General features: G+C 28.3%; 2 protein-coding genes across 4 annotated transcripts in view; one reads left to right on the forward strand and one right to left on the reverse strand.

Moving 5' to 3' along the window:
* The first annotated feature begins 5,739 nt into the window (after window positions 1–5,739).
* Sem1 (Suppressor of exocyst mutations 1) lies at window positions 5,740–9,257 on the forward strand. Its single transcript, XM_075375523.1, has 3 exons — window positions 5,740–6,058; window positions 7,476–7,572; window positions 9,095–9,257. Exons 1-3 carry the CDS (start codon window positions 5,974–5,976, stop codon window positions 9,132–9,134), a joined length of 222 nt encoding a protein of 73 aa, XP_075231638.1. The 5' UTR covers window positions 5,740–5,973; the 3' UTR covers window positions 9,135–9,257.
* Window positions 9,258–11,909: 2,652 nt separating this feature from the next.
* Window positions 11,910–23,391, reverse strand: part of DhpD (guanine deaminase) — a 46,893-nt gene continuing 35,411 nt past the window's right edge. Inside the window, exons 7-9 of one of the 3 annotated variants that reach the window (XM_075375522.1) lie at window positions 22,958–23,123; window positions 21,622–21,768; window positions 11,910–20,102 (exon numbers count right to left, since the gene is read on the reverse strand). In XM_075375522.1, coding sequence (XP_075231637.1) covers window positions 19,891–20,102; window positions 21,622–21,768; window positions 22,958–23,123 — 525 coding nt within the window. In that variant the 3' untranslated portion in view covers window positions 11,910–19,890. The remainder of the gene's footprint in view (window positions 20,103–21,621; window positions 21,769–22,957; window positions 23,124–23,391) is intronic. The other 2 variants (XM_075375521.1, XM_075375520.1) reach the window with 2 other exon arrangements.

Consider the following 23,391-nt stretch of genomic DNA (forward strand, 5'->3'; position numbering starts at 1 on the left):
TGAAAAATTTACAATTTTTCTCTGTGTGCTTACCTGCATGTGAATATGTGAAATTTCTTTTGTTGGACCGAATTACTTGAGGAAAAACTTCACTAACTGCAATTTTGTATAATTTATTCAGAAGCAGTTGATCAATTAGACTTGTTTGGTAATCATTATTCACTGCTATTTGTCTTATAATATTAAATTCTTTTTCAAAATTATCAACTAACATCAGAATATTTTACACTCTCTGAATTGTTCAATTTAGTTGGCGATCTACAGCTGCAGTAAGTTAGTTAGGTCTTAGATGGCACCACTGAAACACTATATTGAAATAAGAGAATAGATAAATAGAATTATAAAGATAATCTAACCAAACTTAACCTACACTAGCTAACCTTCATTTGCTAGTCATGATTAATGAGCAAAGTAAGCGTAGGGTAAGTTTGGTAGGAATATATATATAATTTTATTTATTTATTTTCTTATTTCAATGTAGCATCTCAGTGGTGCGAATGTAATAGATCACCTACTACTACATTAATACCCTCTGAATATAACTCTTAAAAGCTGCTAATTTACATGTAAATGGATATAATGATGTACTATGAATGATAGTATTAGTATGTGAGGGTTTGTGATGTATGCTACAATCCAATTTGTTATTGATGTTAGTAATATTTAAATCTAAAAAGATGATAGAATTATTTTGTTCTACTTACAAAGTAAAATCTACATTTTTGGGTAATGTTAATAAAATTCAAGAATATTCCTAATTATCACAAGCTACCCATAAAATAGCCAAAAATATCATCTATATCTACACCAAAATTTTAAATATTTAAAAGTATTAGCATAGATTTTTCTTTTCTAAGTCATTTATAAAAATAATCGGCTAACAGACTAAGTGGATTATTACCCATAATTAGACCCTCTTTTGGAGTGTATTTCATTTTCCTTTTGTTTTGATAAACATATAGTATTTTTATGATACTTATATAACAATATGACATCTGTAACCTATACCATGGTAAATCATGGTGATTTACACCATGATATGGTTACAAACATCACAGGAATGGCCTTGTACAGGATGTGTGTTTTAAATATGCAAAGTAAACTGTTTTGATAGTCAAAATAAAAAATATGTGACAATGATGATTTTATTCCGACTGTCAGCAGCTTCTGAAAATAAAACTATCTTCTGGACTTCATTATTTAATCCATTATTTTAGAGGTACAATCATAAGTCATTGAACATATAGCATTTGAATTATTTTGCCTTCTGTTCCCAGATTCCAGAACATATAACTGCTATTGTCATTATGTCAGTGCACATTAAAAATAAACAGTAAAGAGATGCTTGTAAAGCTAGTAATTTGCATAAACTTTTAACAGTGGTCTATTCTGAACAAAATGAAACTCCAAAACAAGTTCTAAAAACCTTTTTAAACTGTTTTAAAATAATACATTTTTAATAATCTTATACTACAAAAACTTTTGTTGATGCTTATCATACTCATATCTACATTCATTGTTTTTCAATCAGCAAAGGTAACTAGCATTTATGGTAAAAACATAAATATCACATCTTTGTTTACAGAAAATTTGCAGAAATTAATAAGGAATATGTATGATAATGTCTATGATAAGTTCATTATTAAAGATTGACCAGTTTTTTCTAAAACATATTCTTCGAATAACATAAATAATGTGTTTATATCCAAGCTAGGATTTCAAAATAAAACTTCTTAGGTTTTTTTATAGAATAATAGCTGTTTATGTATACTTAATAAGTCACAGTGCACTGCTCTTTCAAAAAAGGGCAATATTGCTCTACTTAACGTATCAATATATACTACTTAATATCTCATTAAGAGGTATAACTTGTAATGGAAAGCTTTTGAAATAATTTTTTTTAACAGTTGAAAACAGTTAGATCTATCATTTTAAGTACACTTTATCATTTAAATTGCTCTTTTTTACTGAAAAGAGCAATTTTGCCATATTGTTTTTATTCCAACCAGGTCCTCAATTTTAAATATAAAAACTATTTATTTTTATAGTGACCTGCTGGTTACATTGACCGAAAGTAATTTGATTTCTTTCAGCACTGACATATGAGTGATAAAATGAATTATGTTAAATAAAACTGACAAGTTCAGAAAACAATCTAATTACTCTTAGCTCAGGTTCATTCTGTAATAAGATAATCCTTATAATCATTATTAAATTCTTTATTCATTATTTTATGGTATCCCAGTCTAAAGCATAATGTTATTTAAAAAAAAAAAAAAAGAATTTTTAGGATTCAAAAAAACTTTCAGTAACAAATCGGTACTATTTGGTTCTAGTAAATGTGAATCATACAGACTCACATTTAATAAATTAAGAATTTAAATATTTCCATGTTTTTATATTAATAAAAATAGTTACATGTGATGAGAAAAGTTGACTTCTTTACAATTTTAAACAGATAGGACAAGATGATTTGAACTCTGCTCACTATTTTATTTAAATAACTAGTTTTATATTAAAACCCCAATATTTCTCAGTTGTAAGCCACTGTTAATTAAATAAGCTTGAATTTTCTGCTTTCCATTTAATATATACTCAATATTTATTATAATATTAATGCCTTCATATCTATTGTATTTTGCAGTGATTCCAAAATATAAATTACTGTTATTTCAATAAATTATTTTCATGCATCATCTCTAAATGACCATTTCTATTTTCTGATGTCACTGTGTTTTCCTTGGCTCTCAGTTTCTTTTGCAGAGTAGTTTTTTGTTACCTGAGTGATGAGCAAACCTAGCTAATCATGATCTATATAATATATATTTATGAATTGAACTGAATAAAATATTTATTTAAACCTACATAATTTTGACAGCATAAAGAAACAGAGTATTCTGTTATTTAAATTACTAATAAGTGATGAGATCTTTCTTTTTTGATCAAAAATCCCTCTCCTTACAATTACTATAATAAAAGAGAAATACATCTTTATTTCTAAAAATGTTATTATTTTTTATTATTCTGATCAGTACATAATAATATACTATAAAATAATTTGTAATTCAGGTGTTATGAAACATTATTTTGAGTACATATTTACGTACACATTGAACAGGATGAAGAAAAATTGATTTGTTTTTATAATTTTTTCAGTTAGTGTTATTTAAAAATTCATCAACAGAGTAACGTTTCTGTAAAAGAAAATATTTTAATTATATTTTAAATAAACTGGTGAGAAAATTTTTCAAACAGTTTGGGAATTTTTTTAAAACTAGCAATGGAGGCAAAATAAGGTCCTTTCTTATAAGCTGAAGTATTGTGTTCCATTGTCTAGTTCACTAAGGGTGAATATTGTTATTTTTTTAAGAATAAGTGGGTATTTTTTTTATCAAATATTGCATATTTATAAATAAATGTGAGGGTACATTAATAAATTTAATTTTCTAAATATTGATGTACACAATTCATACTTATGGATGAAAGACACTGACAGGCCATTTTCGTATCTTAAAAACTTGTTCTGACTTTTATAAGAGAGTATAAAACATAATAGATCTTTAATAATGTTGAAAAGTTTTATATTAGCACTTTATTAAGTCAACAAAATCAGTTTGATTATCCCGCATAACTTATCTAACAAAAAAGCCAAAAATTTTGTTTAATGGGCAATGGAATTATTATTGTTATAACTATTGAGAATAAAGTTAAAATTCAAATTATAGTTCAAGATTTTGAGGCAGATCTACTGTAAAAGAAATGATTAAATTCCTCTGCAACTTGAGTAGGTGATAAGATAATGTAAGTTAAGCTCTTTTGTATTTTTTGTGAAGTTATCTGATCGATTTCCAAATCCACTTTCACTTTTGATAACTGCTAACATAGTTTTAACTAGGTATTAGATTATCATAATATAATATTTTAACATTTTGATTAAATTAGGCATAAATTTGTTTGTAATTTTTTAAGTATTACTCAAAGTTTTTGGACAAATTATATTTAACGTTTCACAGAAATTTCTTAATGTAGACCTAATTTTTACTATTCCTTTTTTAATCCGTACATTAATTTAATGTAAGGGCAAGCTAGAAAGAAAGCCTTCTAAAAATACATTAAGAAACTTATTAATTGTTTCATTAAAGATGATTTTGTTATTACTTTTCCAATTTGTTTCTGACAAGATTCTCAAATTTCTATTTTTCATCCTTTTAAAAGGATAAAAATAATAAGTCCCATCGTATGTTTTTATTAACAAATGATGCTACTGCAATTTGACAAATGTGATCTAAAAGACCATTTACTGAAAAGGAAGAAAAACTTGTTAAAATATTGTCTTTACTGGTGGTCACAGTGCCTTGTAATTGTAGTTAGCTGGAAGATCAAAATGTTTAGACCTGTTAACACTGAAACCTAGTTAATAGTTCATTTGTCACAAGACTAGAACTGTTTCAAAAGTTTAACTAAAATCATCACATATTGAATTTATTAGGAAACTTAAAAAGAATTTCCAATAGTTTATTTAGTAAGGTTTCAAAAGAACCAGAGGGGATCTATAAATTATAAATGGATGAATCATTTAATGGTACATGCAACTATTTTACATGTACTAAAAACTTCAGAAATGTGCATCTAACATTTAAATGGATGTTACTTAATATATAAAAAGAAAAAAAACACTTTATTTAGAACATATTATACATATACAAATCATATTAAAATTTTATTTACTATTACCTATGGCATTATTACTTGCTTGTACGAAGTATTATAATCACGAAAATTTCGGTTTTAGATTTCAACAGAAATAAACATTTTGACAATCTCTGAATCCATTTTGACTTGTTTCGAAGTGACGTCACTACGTACGAATGTATCTCTCATAACTCGGTAACGATTAGCCGTAGAATGTTGAAATTTTGCTTTTAGGATTGTTGTAACAACTAGTTGTGCACCTCTCATTTTGACTGCAACAGACTTGACCAAAAAAGCACAAATCCAAAAAAATTGAATCTTTTTCTTAAATGTAATAAGCCATCGATAAGAGCTTTTCAACGATATATCGTAAGTGGTACTTATTTTCGTTGGTTCCAGAATTATAACCAAATAAAAGTTTAATTTTGTATGTATATATATATATATGAATCTTTTTTTTCCTGTTTAGCCTCCGGTAACTACCGTTTAGATAATACTTCAGAGGATGACATGTATGAGCGTAGTCTTGTACATTCTCAGTTCGACCATACAGGTATGGTCGAACATACCTGTATGTTTCAAATATCTCCTGAGATGTGTGGTTAATTGAAACCCAACCACTAAAGAAGACCGGTATCCACGATCTAGTATTCAAGTCCGTGTAAAAATATCTGGCTTTACTAGGACGTGAACGCTGGAACTCTCGACTTACAAATCAGTTGATTTGGGAAGACGCGTTCATCACTAGACCAACCCGGTGAGTCATATATATGAATTTTACAAGGGGGAAAGCACACTGTCCGAATCCGACTTCATTTCCTTTTTTTTCATTTAAATATACTTTTTTATTAATAATAAATTTAAATATTAACAAAAAAATTGTTTACAATAAATACAAATTTAATAAGAATAAAGAAAGAAAAATATCAGAAGTTATTAGTGAAATAATATTTTATCTAGTTTTCATTAAAAAAAAAAAAATGTAATGTAATAGGCGTACAAGAAAGTCATGTGGTATCCACATATGATTTTTTTTCTAGTTTTAACCTAACGCAGCAGTTTATAAACATACTCATTCTTAATAATTGTTTAAGCGCTCTTTGTTAGCAACATGTGGAATACTCAGTTCATTACGTATCATTAGGTAGTGTTCATTTAGAGTATTGTTTATGTGATATTTTACTCTCGCGCAGCGTGTACAAAATTTCTTATTCAGAAAAATTCGCTTGTTATCTGCTCTGAAATTTGATAGCTCGCTATTTGCCTTTGTAACTCTGAAAAATGACAGACAATAAAAATGACAAAGCAAAACCAGACTTAGGTTTACTTGAAGAAGATGATGAATTTGAAGAATTTGCTGCTGTTGGTACGTAATTGTGATCAATTGTTTTGTCGTGGTTTTTATTTTTAATCGTGTTACTCATTATCAATTCAAAGTTTGTTATAATAATTGTCTTTATCTGAATGTTTCTATTAGATTTAAATAATTTTTTTTTGTTAGTAATAAAATTGAGGTTATGATGAGTTGTAAACGATCGTTAAATACCAGGGTTTTTATTAACCATATTAGTATACTAAAGTTGCATTACATACATTTTTGAGAGTTCTGCATGTTTATGTTGATTATGTAATAGGAGGGAAGTAATAATAATAGTAGGTATTTTATTTCATTTCTGAGTTACAGACCATTATGAACGTGTAAATATTTTTAAAACTATCAAAGGAGAGCCTGGGAAAATTTAAGAAATCAAATCTATTGCAATTCAGCCCGTATTATATTACAGTAACGTTTTTCTTTTCACCTTTTATTGCAATATCGCCCTGTTTATACTTCAGCAACTTACAAAAATTGCATCGTCTGTGGTACCTAAGCAAAGTGTGTTGATCTACCTGACAAAATAAGGTTAACAATTTGCTAAAATAATAAACTTATTCACAAATTAACTTTTAAGTACTTAGAAAGTTGCCTTCAAAAGATTTTTTTTCATAACTATAATATCTTCCTCAATTGTACATTACATATCAATGATGTGCATTAGCATTATATATTTAAAAAATTTTTTACTGTATTTTTTGTTACACGTCTGCAAAGAAGGTATGTGTTGTATGGATTTTCATTTTTCAAATAGTTTGATTTAATATGTTTCTTGAATTGTATCTTTGACATAAAAGAGTTCTTAAATTATTCTAAGAATCTGTAACTGAGCTAAGACCATTTATTGTTAATAGTTTTTGGTATATTAAAAAGTTTAAAATTAAGAGAGACTGTATATTCCACCAGTTCTGAGCAGATTGTCTGTTATATTTAGAAATATGGCGAGAAAAGAGTTGAAAGTAATGTCTGTTTAAAACCAAACTGTGTGTTCTTATTAAGATTTCCTATTTTGTAGGCATCTGTAGTCTTGAAAAATAAATATGTAACCTAAATAAATATTATATTTTATAACAGGTATACAATATCTGATTTTGCATATTTTCCAATTAGGTAGTAAGTATTTCCTTTAGCTGAAAGCATAATTGTACCATTTTATTGGAATTGTGCATCATACAAAGTTTGATAATAAAACCATTAGCTTGAGTAACATTTGCTTATTTAATTTATGATGCCAGTTTTTTTTTTTTATTAAGTTAGGAATAAACTTTGTTTATTAAGTGGAATGCACTTCAGTTAAACAGTTAAAGTACTGGTTGAAAATATTAATTTCATCAGTTTGAACATGTAACATGTTGTTTTTGTGATATGTATGTTTTAACAAATTAGTATTTTTTCGTATTCTTTTTAGGCTGGACTAGCATTGAAGAAGATGAAAATGATGTAAATGTCTGGGAAGATAACTGGGATGATGATAATGTTGAAGATGATTTTAATTTGCAATTAAGGTATAATTTTTATTATGATGTGTTTAAAGTATAGCAAGATGTTTGTCATTTATTATATGTGTAGCTCTTAATACATTGTGTAGTAGAAAGTCCTTCCTTGCTTAGTTCAACCATTGTATGTAATTATTGTTTATCAACAAAGGGTATACCTTAATTTGTTGTTTTTCTTATGGCTGTGAGAAAAGCTTGAGGTACTATAGGCAATGTTCATAGTTATTTTCTCTGAAAGTAACGTTTATTACTCATAAAGTTCCTGCAGGGAATAGACTGAAGCTGAATGTCACCTGCATTTTGTGGGCTTGGCTCACCAGTGTGCCACAGTATGTGAGGCTCATTGAAGAAGGCAGTGGGAAACCACTTTATTCCTTACACTTATTAATAAACCTTGTACAAGTGTTATCTAGAACGACTTAACCTGTTTCAGGAGCAACTTGTACCTTGTGTCAAATCAAAGTTATGGTATCTAACAGATTTGAAAGTATGCATCTGTTAATGAATATATTGATACTCTCAGTTGTTAAATTAAATTAGGCAGACTTTTGTTATAATAGTATTAACCTGTAATTGAAATAATATATTTAATAAACTAGAACAAAGAAACAATACAAAAACAAAATAAAAAAAAAACTTTGCTGTTGAAATTTATAAACACCCAGAAGAAGGAAAACTTCAACAGCAAAGTTTTTTTTATTTTGTTTTTATTAAATGCACTATTTCAATTACAAGTTAATACTGTTATTCCAAAAGTTTGCCCAATTTAATTTAACTGGGAGTATCAATATATATTCATTGGTAGGAACAAAAATTAGGCCAAACATCTAATTTTTGCTTTCTACGAAAGAAAAAAACTTCAACAGCAAAGTTTTCCTTCTTCTGGGTGTGATCTGTGCTTATAAATCAGAATGCATTTTTCAAGTTTTAGAACTGAACTTGTAGGCTTAAAATTAATAAAAAATGCATAAAAATCTGTTTGGGTAGAGATGTGCTTCTTTTTATCTAATTTAACCAGAAAGAAAAAGAATACTGCCCTGTAAAATGTAGCTTACATTTTCAAGTATGGTGTGGTGTATTAAAAGTGTTAATACAAAATGAGATTTTAAAAAAATTTGGCAAGGCTGATATTTTGAGGTGAATCTTATAAAAAGAGCTAAATTATTAATAAATAGCCCATCGATGCGGGTAATTAAGACCCCTATGTTCTTCATAATAAGAGGAGTATAACTTTGTAAATATTTTGAGATTCAAATGTTAGCACTTAACAAGTGACTGAATAAAACATCAAAATAATAATGAAGAAAAACTTCAATGGTCAATGAATTTAACTTTTTGAATACCTTTACAACTTCAGTTTTGTGTACAATATCAGTTGTAATTTGTAGGATATAAATTTAAAAAGATTAATTAATTAATGAAATAAAAATAGGCACTTTAAAGTTATATATGTAAATTACATAAGTTAATCTAAAAAAACTTTTTAAACTTGTTTCTTGAATTTAATTTAAACTTTCATTTTCTGTTTCAGGCAGGAGCTTGAAAAGCAAGGGATTAAAACAGAACAATAAATAAAAATTTGCTTGTATTATTTATATCTTTTTCACTTTAAAGTTTATATTCTTTAAATGCTAAGTTTATATCATTTTAAAATGTCTATTAAATAAATTACTTTATTTACACATTTAAAAAAATATTTTTCTTATATTGAGGTATGCTGATGAGCTATTTCATCAAGAGCTAATCTTGTCTTCTGCTCATTATTCAGGCTCTCTTATGATTTTATGGAACTTTGGGGACTCTTGAATCCAAAAATTCACAGCAATCATGTAACAATAGTTTTATCCTTTTACTGTTAATTAATTTTTGGCTCTATCTCATGCTGATTTCATTATTGGCTAAAAATAAAGTTATGATGTACAACAAATTTGTTGTATTATTATTACAAAAATAACAATTATTTTATAAAAGATGTGAAATTCTTCTAAGATTATCTTCACATTGGCTGTCAAATGTAGAGCTGCATTGAACATTTTAGAAATTTTAACTGTCTTTTTTAAGTCACTTTTAAAATATTGTTAAATTTAATAAATTGTTTTAACAATTTTGTTTTAACTCCACATATTTTTCATTTTTAAAAAAATAATATTAAATTGATAAACAGTTTTTGGTATTAATGTAGTAGGCGATCTACTGCTGTAGTTTGTTCTTATGGCGCCACTGAAACAAGAAAATAAATAAATCTATAAATATAATCTAATTTTTTTACTTATTTATTTCAGTATAGCATTACAGTGGTGCCATCTAAGAACTAACTACAGCGGTAGATCACCTACTACATTAATACCAAAGTTTCTTTTAAGAAGTAAGACTGATACAATTCCATACGTTTAAGTCAGCCCTTTATACAAATATTAGGGGTAGCTGAAAATAATGTGCACTTGCTGGAAACTTGAAAATGGAAAGAAATATTTGAATGAAAATAAAAATGTATGAAACTACATTCTATTTGCTACAGTTTTCTTGCCTTTACTTTTCAAACCATCTGCAATACCTTTCCTCTAATGAATGTCCCAAGTCCAGGTACTTCATCATATATATGTGTGACATCCTAAAACACTGACAAGAAGTTTTTTTTGTTACATAGGGTTGCATTTTGAATTTCCTGGATTGGGGTGAAGTGCTGTAACCTATGCTTTGCTCTTTTCTGGGATGCAGAAATGCTCTTTTCAGATGCACACAATTTTGTCTTCTATTAATAATGAAAATGAGTCATCTTTTAAGTAACAACATTTCAGAAGTTGTTTTAACATCTTTTCACTGCCATTTGTGTGAATTCGTATCACATCCACCATGAACAAATTTTATAATAATGCAATCATTTGATAATGGTGTCCTACTTTTCTTTTGATATGCTAAGCTGAAGCTGAGTGGTATTAAAAATAATTGAATAATAATTAGCATTTAATCAGTAATAAATTTGTACTATCTTTACTTTTTAATTTTACATCAAAGATTATTACAAAAATATATATAAAGTTAATTTCAGACACATTTTGAAATAGAACATGACTAATTATATAGAATATAGATATTATGTAGAAAAAAATGCATTAAGAGAAATAACAAATTAAGTGTATGCAGTAGAAAATTTTTTTACTAATTTGTAATGCAAGATTTTCAGAATTATTTTGTTATTTTAAATAAGAATGGATTTAAACAGGTTTTATTCAGTTTTTACTTATTTTGTTGTTAGTAATTTTATTTGATTTTTTATTGGCAGTTTAACAAAGTAAATTTACATTAAACCTAAAAAAGGAATGCTTTTTATAATTCCACTATTTTGGGGGGTTCTGCAACAATTTTCTCTGAAATTATTGAAGGGAGAAGCATAAAGTAATCTAAATTGTGATTCAATTTGTTTTGAATTCTTATGCAGGGCTTATTTTTATAAATCCTCAACCCTGAGTACACATACTTTCTATGTTGATACTGAACTAAGAACATAGCAGCTTAACTGATACATTTATATCAATTATTACAAGGCCTGCTTTTTGTGAGATAAATATCTTGTCCCAGGTTGGGTTTTAGTATAGTCACTGTACAGGAAACACAATCACTGATGGGTCTTTAAGCTGAGCCAATCCTATTAAAATACAAATATCAAGGTGAAAATAACAACCCCCTTATTCTGAATTACTTTCTCCCAGATTATGTTCTATGGGTGCTTGCGAAATGTTCACAGATTCATGATAAGAAAAGGAAAAAACACCCAGAGGTTTAAAAAAATGCCCAAAGACTACTTCTGGCAGTGCACATACAATTAAGGATACAATTCCTTGGTATATTGTGATATTTTTTAGGGTGGAAACAGCATATTACTGATGAGTTTTCCATTAACCAACTCGAATATATGCTGAAAAGATTTTGTTTTCCTCCGGGTAGTAAAAACCAATCTAAGAAAAGGGAAAATCTTTGTTCATAACCAGTACTGTGAAAAATACAGAAATATCCCACTGGACTATAAACTGTTTAGGTACTGGAGGACATCATCATATGTGCACAACCAATTACGAATTCCAGCATCTGAAGTGCTCTAGACCACAGAAAATTTATCACAGTCTTTGTTCTTACATGGTGTAAACATTATGTTCATATCCAATGGTTCTATAAACAAAAAAGTTAAAAACAATAATCAATAACTATGAATGCCTGTAAATATTTTTGATAAAAAATCCAACAAAACTTGCATCTCTATTTAAATATTCTTCACAAAAGTAATTCAGTTTCAAGAATGTTATATTAATTACTAAAAGCAATTAAGAAATGAAAAAAAAACATTTATAAACATTTTTATTTTTTAAAATTAGATACAAATTAAAATTATTAAATCTTAATTAGTTTTTGAACAAATGAATTTGCAAAATATAGAATACTGTATAATACTATAAATAAACAAATGTTAAAATAAAAAATAAATAAAAATTGTAAACTGACTATGATTGTAAACAAACTTATCTACTTTTATTTATTATTTAAAAAAATGACTAATAATCAAATAAACAGTAATATCTGTATTTTTAAAAGCAGCCTATAAGTGCAATGCATAGACTAAAAACTACATTCAAAATTAAATCATAAAAAAGCAACATAAGTTTTGTAAAGTATAAATACTAACATTAAAATTAATTATATCTATTGCACAAAAAAGAAAAAAAATTATGTAACTTATATTACAAACAATACTGAACCAGTATAGATGTACACACACGGTGTAACGAATCTTGATGCTTGGTGCCACGGCAATGACAGCCGCAATTCAAATCATTCTAGCATAACATTTGCTTCATTACCTAATATCGAATGGATCTTTAGTGATGTTAGTATTCGCAGAACACAATTTCAAAAAATTGTGTTCTCTGTGATCTAATACTTAAAGAGGGTAAAAGGCCATCTGCATCGCAAGAAATATTACAATTTCTGAGATTCCTGTCATTAGAACCATGGTAATCATCATTGTCACTTTCACTACCTTCTTGTAAAGAAATATTGTCAATAATGTGATCTTGTAAGATTTGTTTCCTTAACTTTATTGGTTACATATCTAATTCAGCTTATAATTTTTTTCATTCATGTCAGTCACTTTATTTTCACAAAGCCTTTAAACATTTTTGAAATTAAAAGTTATGACTATGTTATGTTATATATGTATCCTTTAACTTTTGACCAAATAGGATTTAAATCTGTATGGTATGGAGATAATTTGAGAATGTCATGCCCTTTTTTTTTTGTTCATCAAACACGTAGTAAATTTTTTCCTGTTTGCTTTTACCAATTCAAACAACTGATTTCAGCATTGATGAATGATGAAATGAATGCTTCTGCAACCATTTTATCATATCTTCTCTTAAACTGAAAATGAATGATTTTTCTAAAATAGCATTGTGATGGTGTGTTTTCAGAAATTAACACAGAATTATAGGAAGCTTGGAATTAACATCTCTTCTGTCCATTTTAAGTAATTTTCCACATTCATTTGATTTCTGCAATCGCCACGTTTTAAACTAGCTTGTTAAGTTAGGAAGGCATCTGTTATAAAACCCATTTCTCCTCCGGCGTGTTCTAAAATAAATCTGCTGCTTTTGAAATAGGAATATTTAGCATGTGTACACCACAATGTCCAGTACACCACAATTTATTTGTAGACTAAGAAGTTAATATATATGACGTGTTAAGGTACACTATCAGCCTATTTTCAGATACTAAATACACTTAAAACCTTATATCATGTTGCGCAGTGAGAGAATCTTCCTGTTATTTTCAGTTTTTTTCCACCTAAAGCCCTATATTTTTTATTATTTTTCTCAAACTCGCTGGTATTTTTAAGCACTAACATTATCGGTTTTACTGTCTACAGTTATGAATTGTTTGGAATTTATTTATAGTCCGTTTCACCACACACTTTTGCTGACTATTTTCCTGAGTTATAATATTTGGCTTGTCCATGTTTATTTTTATGATAAATAAAATCACAATAGATTGTAAACTACGTTTATATGTGTCAGACAATTATAATGTTAGTTAATTTATAATTTAGTGTTTGTCTGCTGATGTAACTATAATACTTGTTGAGAATAGGCCTACATTTTTATAACATTTAAAAATATACCATAACATTTCTTTTTATGCCAAAATATTTAATCAGTTATAAAGTATAAACAGCAGAATTAGAAAATATTTTAAAATAATTCATAATACCATCCAGTAACATAAAATAACTTGTATTTACAAAAAAGAAATGTGTTTCTGCGCGTGAAAACTAAACTGAATGTTTTCAGTTTGGTTAACAGGCACTATACTAGCTGTCGTCCAAACTTCAAGATTCATTATGGCGGCTATACCAGAATATTTTTGTACTGTAGTACATTATTCTGTAACATACTGCACTGTACATCTGTAGAGTATAAGAATACTTAACAAAACAAAAATTTTGTTTTTGAGAAATTCCCTTACTGTCAGCATAAAATTATAAAACAAAGATAAAAAAAATTAGTTCTTTTTAAATTATTAAAAAGATGTTAGGTAAAAAAAAAGAAAAAAAAATCAAATTGGCACTGTGATTTCAATTTCCTATTACAATAATGATGAAATATTCTCATTATCTGTGTTAAGTTTCCATTATTAATGGACTTAATAGCAATGAAATATGGTCAGTGTTTTGAATTAAAAAAAAGTGAAAACAACAGAGGTTCAATTCACAGATTAGTGAAGTTTATGATGAAGATGCAATGGATTGCTGGGAAAATGAGTTTTCTCAGAAAAAAAGCTGAGAAAACAAACATGCATGATAACATTGAGTATGCAGCCAAAAAAAAAGTTAAGGTTATTTGTTGTTGTTAATGATGTCTTTTTTTTTGTAATTCATAAATGAAAAAAATTGTGAGGATATTTAGTATACAATCACTTTTTTGTGACATTTCATAAAAAATTTCATGAAATAACCTGTAAAAAATTGTAACAGTTGATTATCAAGAGACGTGTGATATAGACTTTACAGCCTACAAAAGTAGTATTATTTTTTAAACAGGTTATTTAAATATTGGTTCCATGCTATGACAAATGCCTCTTGTTAACAGATATGAAAACTATGTTGAGTTAAAAGTTTAGCTATTCTTTAACAAAATGTTTATAAATATCATAATTTTTTATTAGTGCAATGATACTTTTTACTTCCTGAACTTGCCACAAATCAAATATCACATCCGAATATATTACTGAAAAGAAGGAAGTTCTTACTGGTTATTTTTAATGAACTTCTATTTTAACTGAAATGATACTTAAGATTACACTGTGTGGTATGTACTTTGTAAGAAGCATATGAGTATGTTAAAAATACTTAAAAATTCGCTATGATTAGAAAAACAGAAATTTAATATCTGATAAATAATTTTTTTTCTATGAAGTTGTCTATTTTCTAACTCTTCATACTGAGGAATCTATTCTATTCTTATCCTGTACATAATAATATACAGCCTGCAGTTTAAGAGACTAGCTTCTCTTACCACACATCCTGCTCAAATCATTGAGAATCATGCTGCTACTTAAAATACAAAAAGATGTGGAAATCAGTGAGAGGGCTCAACCAAGAGTATCAAAACTTCCAATCACAATCGTGAATAATCTGAACTTCACAGTAAGAAATATAATAGTTGAGAATTGGCCAACATTTTTGTAATTATTTAGCTTCATAGTATTGCACGTATATCTAGAAATTAAGTGACAAAAACAGTAATTGTAAAATGTAATTTTCTGTATTTGCTTGTTTACTATGTCATCCACCTGAACTTGAGAAAGCTCACTATTCTCTCATCATGGAAGTTTTACATTTTTATAATTTCACAATACCATCTAACTATTCCTTCACTCACTAAGTGAATGTTAGCGAGTCAAATTCACACAATTAATTGTAAATTCATGGATGAATATTGGCAGTATGAACCTATATTTTGAATTGGCTACAAGGAAAGGCCACAGTAGAAAATTTTCTGTTGAGGACACATTGTAGACTAGGCTCACAGCCTTCTGTTTACTCAGACTGCATATATGTATGTACATATATATATATATTTAAAACACAAATACATTAATCTGGACCAGTCATATCGAATTTTAATTCCACATTAAAAAGTTTTAATGAAACTAATTTGAGATAAAATGTGAGAAAAAATATTGAATAAAAGAACTACAGTACATAATATTTTGTGATAGCAGAAATAAAATGACTTTTAAGAATGTGAATAATAACAAATGTGGGATGTAGAGTGGATGATTCATTAATTACTGATTAAGAACGACTCACTTCCTTTCCTTTTGACAGAATTTTTATGTGTTTACAAATATATAATGAAGTATGAATGTAATATTGTACAATACATGATTCAGTTGTCTCTCCTTTATTGATCTAGTATCAATTTTTATTCGGTCTAAGTATTGGGGTTTTCATCATAGATTTCATTAGTTGATTCCATGAGTGAATATGTAATTGTGTTCTTATTCTTTTCTGATAACAATTATTTTTTTGAAGATGTTTACTAAAAGAAAAAATGTGACAATTTCTATTGAACAAAAACTGAAAGTGTTATATAAACAAAGGGGAGAGTGCAACAAATATTGCACTTGAATGAGGTGACTGGAAACAAACTGTCTGACTGGGAAAAAAATAGAAAGTTGATTGAGAATTTTTGCACTAAAATAGTAACAAAAGTCAGTTTAGGAAGCAGAACAACTATAAAAAGCCCAAAGAACAAAAATTTAGATGCTTTATACATCTGGTTGAATGTGAATAAGGAGTCCCTCTTTGAGCATATCCAGGAGCAGACATTGACAGCGATCACAATTTTGTGATAATGAAATATAGATTTGGGATTTAAAAACCTGAAGAAAAGGTGTTAGATGAAATGGTGAAATTTAGAGAAGCTTGAGGAAGAGGTGGTAAAGAAGATTTTTGAGGAGGACATTGCAAGAGATCTGAGTAAAAATGATAAGTTAGAAAATATAAAAGAAGAATGGGAGAATGTTAAAAAGGAAATTCTTAAATCATCAGAAGTGAACTTAGGTGGAACAAAGAGAACTGATAGGAACCATGGATATCAGAGGATTATATTGCAGCTGATGGATGAATGTAGAAAGTATAAGAATGCTACTGATGTAGAAGGTAAAAGGAACTATCGAAAATTAAGAAATACTATAAACTGGAAGTACAAATTAGCAAAAGAAGTGTGGATTAAAGAAAAGTTTTAAGAAGTGAAAAGAGAAATGATCATTGGTAAAATAGACAGAGCATACAGGAACATTAAGGAGAGTTTTGTGGTAAATAAATTGAAATCTCATAATGTGTTAAATAAAGATTGTACACAGATTTATAATACGAAAGAAAAGGTCGATAGGTGGGTGGAATATATTGAAGAGGTATATGGAGGAAATGAATTAGAAACTGGTGTTACAGAGGAAGTTGAACAGGATGAAAAGGGAGATTCAATACTGACATCTGAATTTAACAGAGCATTAAAAGGTTTGAATAGATAGCTTATAAAAACTGGTGTGTAATATTTACAAAAAAGGGGGAAGTTCCTTCAGACTTCAAAAAGAGTGTTATTATCATGATACCAAAGAAAACAGGAGCAGATAAATGTGAAGGATACAAAACAATTAGCTTAACTACTCGCGCATCAAAAATTTTAACTGGAATTCTGTACAGAAGAGTTGAGAGGCAAGTGGAAGAAGTGTTAGAAGACTAATTTGGTTTCAGGAAAAGTATAGGGACAAGGAAGCCATTTTAGCACTCAGATTAATAATAGAACAAAGATTAAAGAAAAACAAACCAACATACGGAGCGTTTATAGACTTAAAAAGGCATTTTATAACATAGATTGGAATAAAATGTTCAGCAGTTTAAAACAAAATTAGGGTTCAAGTATATAGATAGAAGAACAATTGCTAACATTTACAAGGCCAAACTGCAACAGTAATAATCGAAGAACATAAGAAAGAAGCAGTAATATAAAAGGGAGAAAAATAAGGATGTTCCATATCCCTGTTACTTTTTAATCTTTACATAGAACTAGCAGTTAATGATGTTAAAGAATAATTTAGATCCGGAGTAACAGTACAAGGTGAAAAGATAAAGATGCTACGATTTGCTGATGATACAGTAATTCTAGCTGAGAGCAAAAAAGGTTTAGAAGAAACAATGAATTGCATGGATGAAGTCCTACGTAAAAACTGCTGTGAAAATAAACAAGAACAAAACGAAAGTAATGAAATGTATTAGAAATAATGTAGGTGGACCACTGAATATAAAAATAGGAAGAGAAAACATTATGTTGTAAAAGAATTCTGTTATGTGGGAAGTAGAATTACCTAAGATGGATGAAGCAGGAGCAGTATAAAATGCCAAACAGCAAAAGGGAAACGAGCTTTCAGTCAGAAATGTAATTTGCTTACATCAAAAGTTAATTTAAATGTCAGGAAAACATTTAAAAAAAAAGTATAAGTTTGGAGCATAGCTTTATATGGAAGTGAAACTTGGACGATCGGAGTAGCTGAGAAGAAAAGATTAGAAGCTTTTGAAATGTGGTGTAATTATAAGAATATTAAAAATCAGACAGATGGATAAAGTGACAATTGAAGAGGTGTTGCGGCAAATTGATGAAGAAAGAAGCATTTGGAAGAAGAGACAGGTTTATAGGCAACATATTAAGGCATCCTGAAGTAGTTGCTTTAATGTTGGAGGGGGACAGGCAGATGGAAAAAATTGTGCAGGCAGGTAAATGTGAAACAAATTGTTGGGGATGTAGGATGTAGGGGTATACTGAAATGAAATGACTGGCACTAGATAGGGAATCTTGGAGAGCTGCATCAAACCAGTCAAATGACTGAAGACAAAAAAAAATAAAGTTTTTTAATGAAGGAAGTTTATTTCAATCACAAATTTTTGATGCAGATAGGATGGGTTAAATTTTATAGTTACTCAAAAAAATACTCTCCTTTAAACCAAGTTTTCTGCTATAAGGTATAAATCCAATGAAGAAAGAGTAACATTGCTATTGTGCAGTAACATTTCAGTGAGTTACTGCTATTTATAAATAGGGAAATCCAATAAACCCTCTGCTCTAAAAAAAAATGTTAACATGAATGCACTTCCAGGAAAGTATGGGGCACAAAAATCAGTTTGGATGAGCGCAGCTCTATTTAAAAATTGGTTTTTCAATACGTTTGTTCCAGTAGTTAAAAACTTTCTGAAGGATCAAGTATTAGAAGAGGAAGCAGTTTTATTTATTGACAACACTCCAACCCATCCAGCAGAAGAACACCTTAGATCTGGCAACATTTTTATAAAATTTTTGGCATCTAATGTAACAGCTTTCATACAGCTTCTTGATGAAGTTGTAATAAAGGCTGTAAAGCGAAGATACAAATAGAAAGTGATAGGCTTTCTAAGAAGAACAACAGGCACTAGAAGAAAAATCATCCTTCATGGAGCTTCTCAAAAACATTTACGTGAAGGCAGTAATTTATTATTCTGCGGAAGCTTGGAGTGAGATTGAGAAAAAGTCTAGCAAAATGCTGGAAAAATCTTTGGCCAGATAATCAGATATTACAATTTAATAAATATTTCTTCTGATTTTTATGGTACAATTTTGTCCCACTATTTTAAAAAATTAAAGGCTGATTACGACTGAAGACATCGCTTCATGGGTCTTTTAAAAACAATGACAATGAACATCAGAGTCTCAGTGAAGATTTTATCATAGAAGCTTGTACATAATTTTAAAGGATTCGAAAGACAATAGCTCAGACAATCAAAAATTTGAAGAAACAATCCAAATAATGCAGGAGCAGCTACTGACTTACTTTGAGAAGCAGGAAGACACATCAGCTTTTACCCTCAAGTGCTTGCAACATCATAGCTGTGAAGCGAATTTCAAATGTAAAACAACAGAAGATAAATGAATACGTGTCATACAGTAATTAGTCATCTTTAAATACAACACCTTTGTGTATAGTCAAGTTTTGTTTTTGCAAGTGTGAAAATATTTTACACTATTTTTTAAGGATGTTATCTTCTGCAATAAATAAAAATTTCACAACTTTACTATTACATAAACTGTAATTTACATAAAACTGTTGCATAATATGCTAATAAAAATAGATTATTAAAGTTTTATTACTTTTTTGGATCAATTATAAATATACATAAAGTATGTAGTTTAAAAACTTAATAACTTAAGTTAGTTACAATTTTTTTATAATAAATTACAATACTTTTTACTGAATTTTGTTTTTAACTAAATTTCCTTTAACATAAACCTGTCTTATATTTCGATCATCGCCGAGGTATAAAAACTTTTGTAATTTTTCACTCAACGTTAATTCATTAAAATAATCTATTGGTGTATCCTGACAATTTAAATCGATTCTTAATGCATCAAAATCTTTTCCCATAGTGAAGTTACCAATTAAATTTTCCATCTGTAAAGCTGAAAAAATACTAGATTAACTCGTTTGAAAAAAAAATAAAATAATGAGAGTAGATATGTAAATAAATTGGAATACATGGTTAGAAGTATAAAAATATAAGAATATAGGACAAAGGATATATTGTTATAAGCAAAGCAACAAAAATGATTACTTTTATCAGGGCTGGTTCAAAGCCCAAACTGAAGTGTAGTTATTATATGCCTAATTTTTCAGTAGAATATGATGAGATAAAAAAAGGTTAAATGAGAGAATAAAATGTATAAGTGATTATAATTAATAGCAATGGGTGACTGGAAAGCCATGATAACAGATGTAAAAGAAAGGAAAGTAATTGGAAAGTATGCGGGTGAGTCAAAAAATGAAAGAGGAACTAGACATTTATTTTTTTACTAAGTATAAACTAGGAATGATGAGCACCCTTTTTAAAAATCATATGAGGTGTATATGGGCAAGACCAGGACATACAGGAAAATATCACACAAATTAATTTCATAATTTGGTCAGGCAGATATTCTGAAACCAAATTATGGACTGCAAAATATATCCAGGAACACACATCGATACTGAACACAATTTAATAATAAATCATTGGAGGAAGTTTAAAATATTAAAAAGAAAAGAAGTAGGTTTACAGATAGGTTAAAAGAAAATAGTGAAAAGGTAATTGTATGTTTTTTATTTCTTAGAAGATTTAAGATAAATACATATCTTGTATGACAATAAATTGTAATTTCTTATACAACAAAAAAAATCAGTCAAATCCTTCTGTAAAATAGAAAAAGAAGGGTAAAAAGTAATGTAATACCTCTCCAATGCTTTATGAACATATCAAAGGGTATGGCTTTTGCTTGACAAATCTCAGAGCTACTCTCAAGTGGTGTTGCACCTTTGGTATGTAAAATTACTGATGCTGGTTTATCAGTATTACTTTCATCAGCTATTCTTTCAGTTTTCGTGATATCAGTGTTGGGTATAATTTTCCTATCAAGTGTAATTTTCACAACCACGGTCATTTTATCAACTATTCACTTGCATCATTTCCCGAAGGGATAATCAACTGACAGAGGGACTGCCTCTAACTGTCATAGTTTATGGTTTTCTGGAGACTTAGTTAAGCAGCTAGTTTATACATGGTGAAGATAAATATTAATTTTGCAATGCAATTTTTTTTTTATCTTAATCCTCAAATATCAATCTAGTCACAAATTTTTTCCGGGGGAAAAAGGCACTAGTCTATCACATAATCCAAAAGTAGTGATTTTTATGGTTTAAATAAAAGTCAGAAATGACAGAAACATAAAGCTTGAATATGGTGTGACATTAATACAATAATTTTTAATTACAATTAAAATTCATCATCATCACATGCATCTTTTATTGCATTGTTGCAAGAAAACATAAATAAATAAAATCTAATTACCTCCATTCTTGTTGCTAACCACACTATCTACATACACATAAAAAAGAAAGAACTTCAATGATTTTTACATACGCAAGAAGAGTATATTTATACAATACCTTTGGCTCCTCCTAAAGTAGCAAGATAAAATACTTCATGGTAATTTAAGGGTATATGGTTATCATGTAAAAATGAGATATGTATAGACATATTCATTGCAGCTCTCATACAGTTAATAATAGATGGACTGTAACCACCTGCAACATCTATAAAAAAAAAATCAAGAATAATACATACACAATGCTTACAAATGAAAAGAGAAAATAAATAAAAAAGCTCTTCCATTCCTTTCTGTTCTGTGCTAATCTTTTAACCTCAACATACTTGCTATTTATCCTCTACCCTCAATTACCTGTCTTAATCTGACCTTCATCTACAATTTTAACCATTACAGATACTGTATTACCAAATTAACTACATCTGGATGTTTTAAAAGACAAACCTGTATTGTATCAGAAATTCTTTCTTCTTTTATTTGTCTTAAGACAGACCTTTTCATTTCAAATTATGTAGACTAATCTAATGTTCAACATTCTTTTGCAACAACACATTTCAAACACTTTTGTTGTTTTCTTTCTACTGTCCTTGATTTGCTATCATAAAAAGCACTATAATTCATACAAATGTTTTTATGAATTTCTTTTTAATTTCATATTCAATGGTTACATCCAGAGAAGCCTTAAAAAAAAAGAGAAAAGATAAGAAACATTGGAGGTGTAAGTTACAAGAAGAAAAGGTTGATGGGATACGGTTTACAGGTGATGTAGCTATACTTGCAGAAAATGAGCATAATCTAATAGCCATGCCAGAGGAGTTAGAACAATTTGAAATATAATTTAAAAATAAATAAAGGGAAGACTAAAATTGTGGTAGCAAGTAGACATAGAACTCAAGTAAGGTAAAACTTTTGAATATAATAAAAATCTATAATGCTTATTAAAATACAATATTTTCTGAATATTCTCATTTCTGAATACACTTGCTTGATATAAGTACGGTGGTATTCTGAAACAGATAGTTAAGTGTTACAAAAAAAAAAATAATGATAATTGGAACATTTTACTGAAAATATTTCATTAATAACAAGGCGTTAAAAATAAAATCTCACAAAAAATAAAATAAAATACTATTTAAGTTTTATATCAAATGAAATACAAGGTAATTCCTGACCCTTTTGTGTTAAGCATTTTATGTTGTGTGCAAGTATTAAAAAGTAAATAATTATTTACAATATTTTGTAAATTACTGTAACTTTTTCATTATTATCTCTAATTAAATGTTTTCATCTGTTGCATCAGTCTTATTCATGTTTTGTTCATTATAATTTAGTAAAAGTTTACTGAAATAAGTTTTAATTACATTAAAATAATTACTATTATCATTAGATTAAATTACCTGTACCGAGTCCAACGGATAAACCTTCATTAAGTAACATTCTAACATTACAAAATCCACTTTGAAGACTTGTATTTGAAATAGGGCAATGTGCTATAGATGAACCTCTTTCTTTCAGTAATTTTAATTCTGGATTTGTTAAATAAACACCATGCGCTAATACTGTCTAAAAAATAAATCATATCTACAATATATGAATAAAAAAATTTATATTTTAATCAATAATTGTAATCATAACTATTGGAGATTCTAGATAGCCCGATGCAGGTCTCTTATATGGCATTACCTATAATTTACACTGAGGATAAAAACTGTAGAAACCAACTAATGAATAGTATGCGAGGAAGACATCCACCACATTCAAGAGTTTCATAATGAGTTCTATTATTGCCATATCCTGCAGTGAGATAACAGACATAACAAAAGCTTCAAGT

The sequence above is a fragment of the Lycorma delicatula genome, chromosome 9 (genome assembly GCF_047948215.1).
Source record: "Lycorma delicatula isolate Av1 chromosome 9, ASM4794821v1, whole genome shotgun sequence".
Lineage (NCBI taxonomy): Eukaryota > Metazoa > Arthropoda > Insecta > Hemiptera > Fulgoridae > Lycorma > Lycorma delicatula.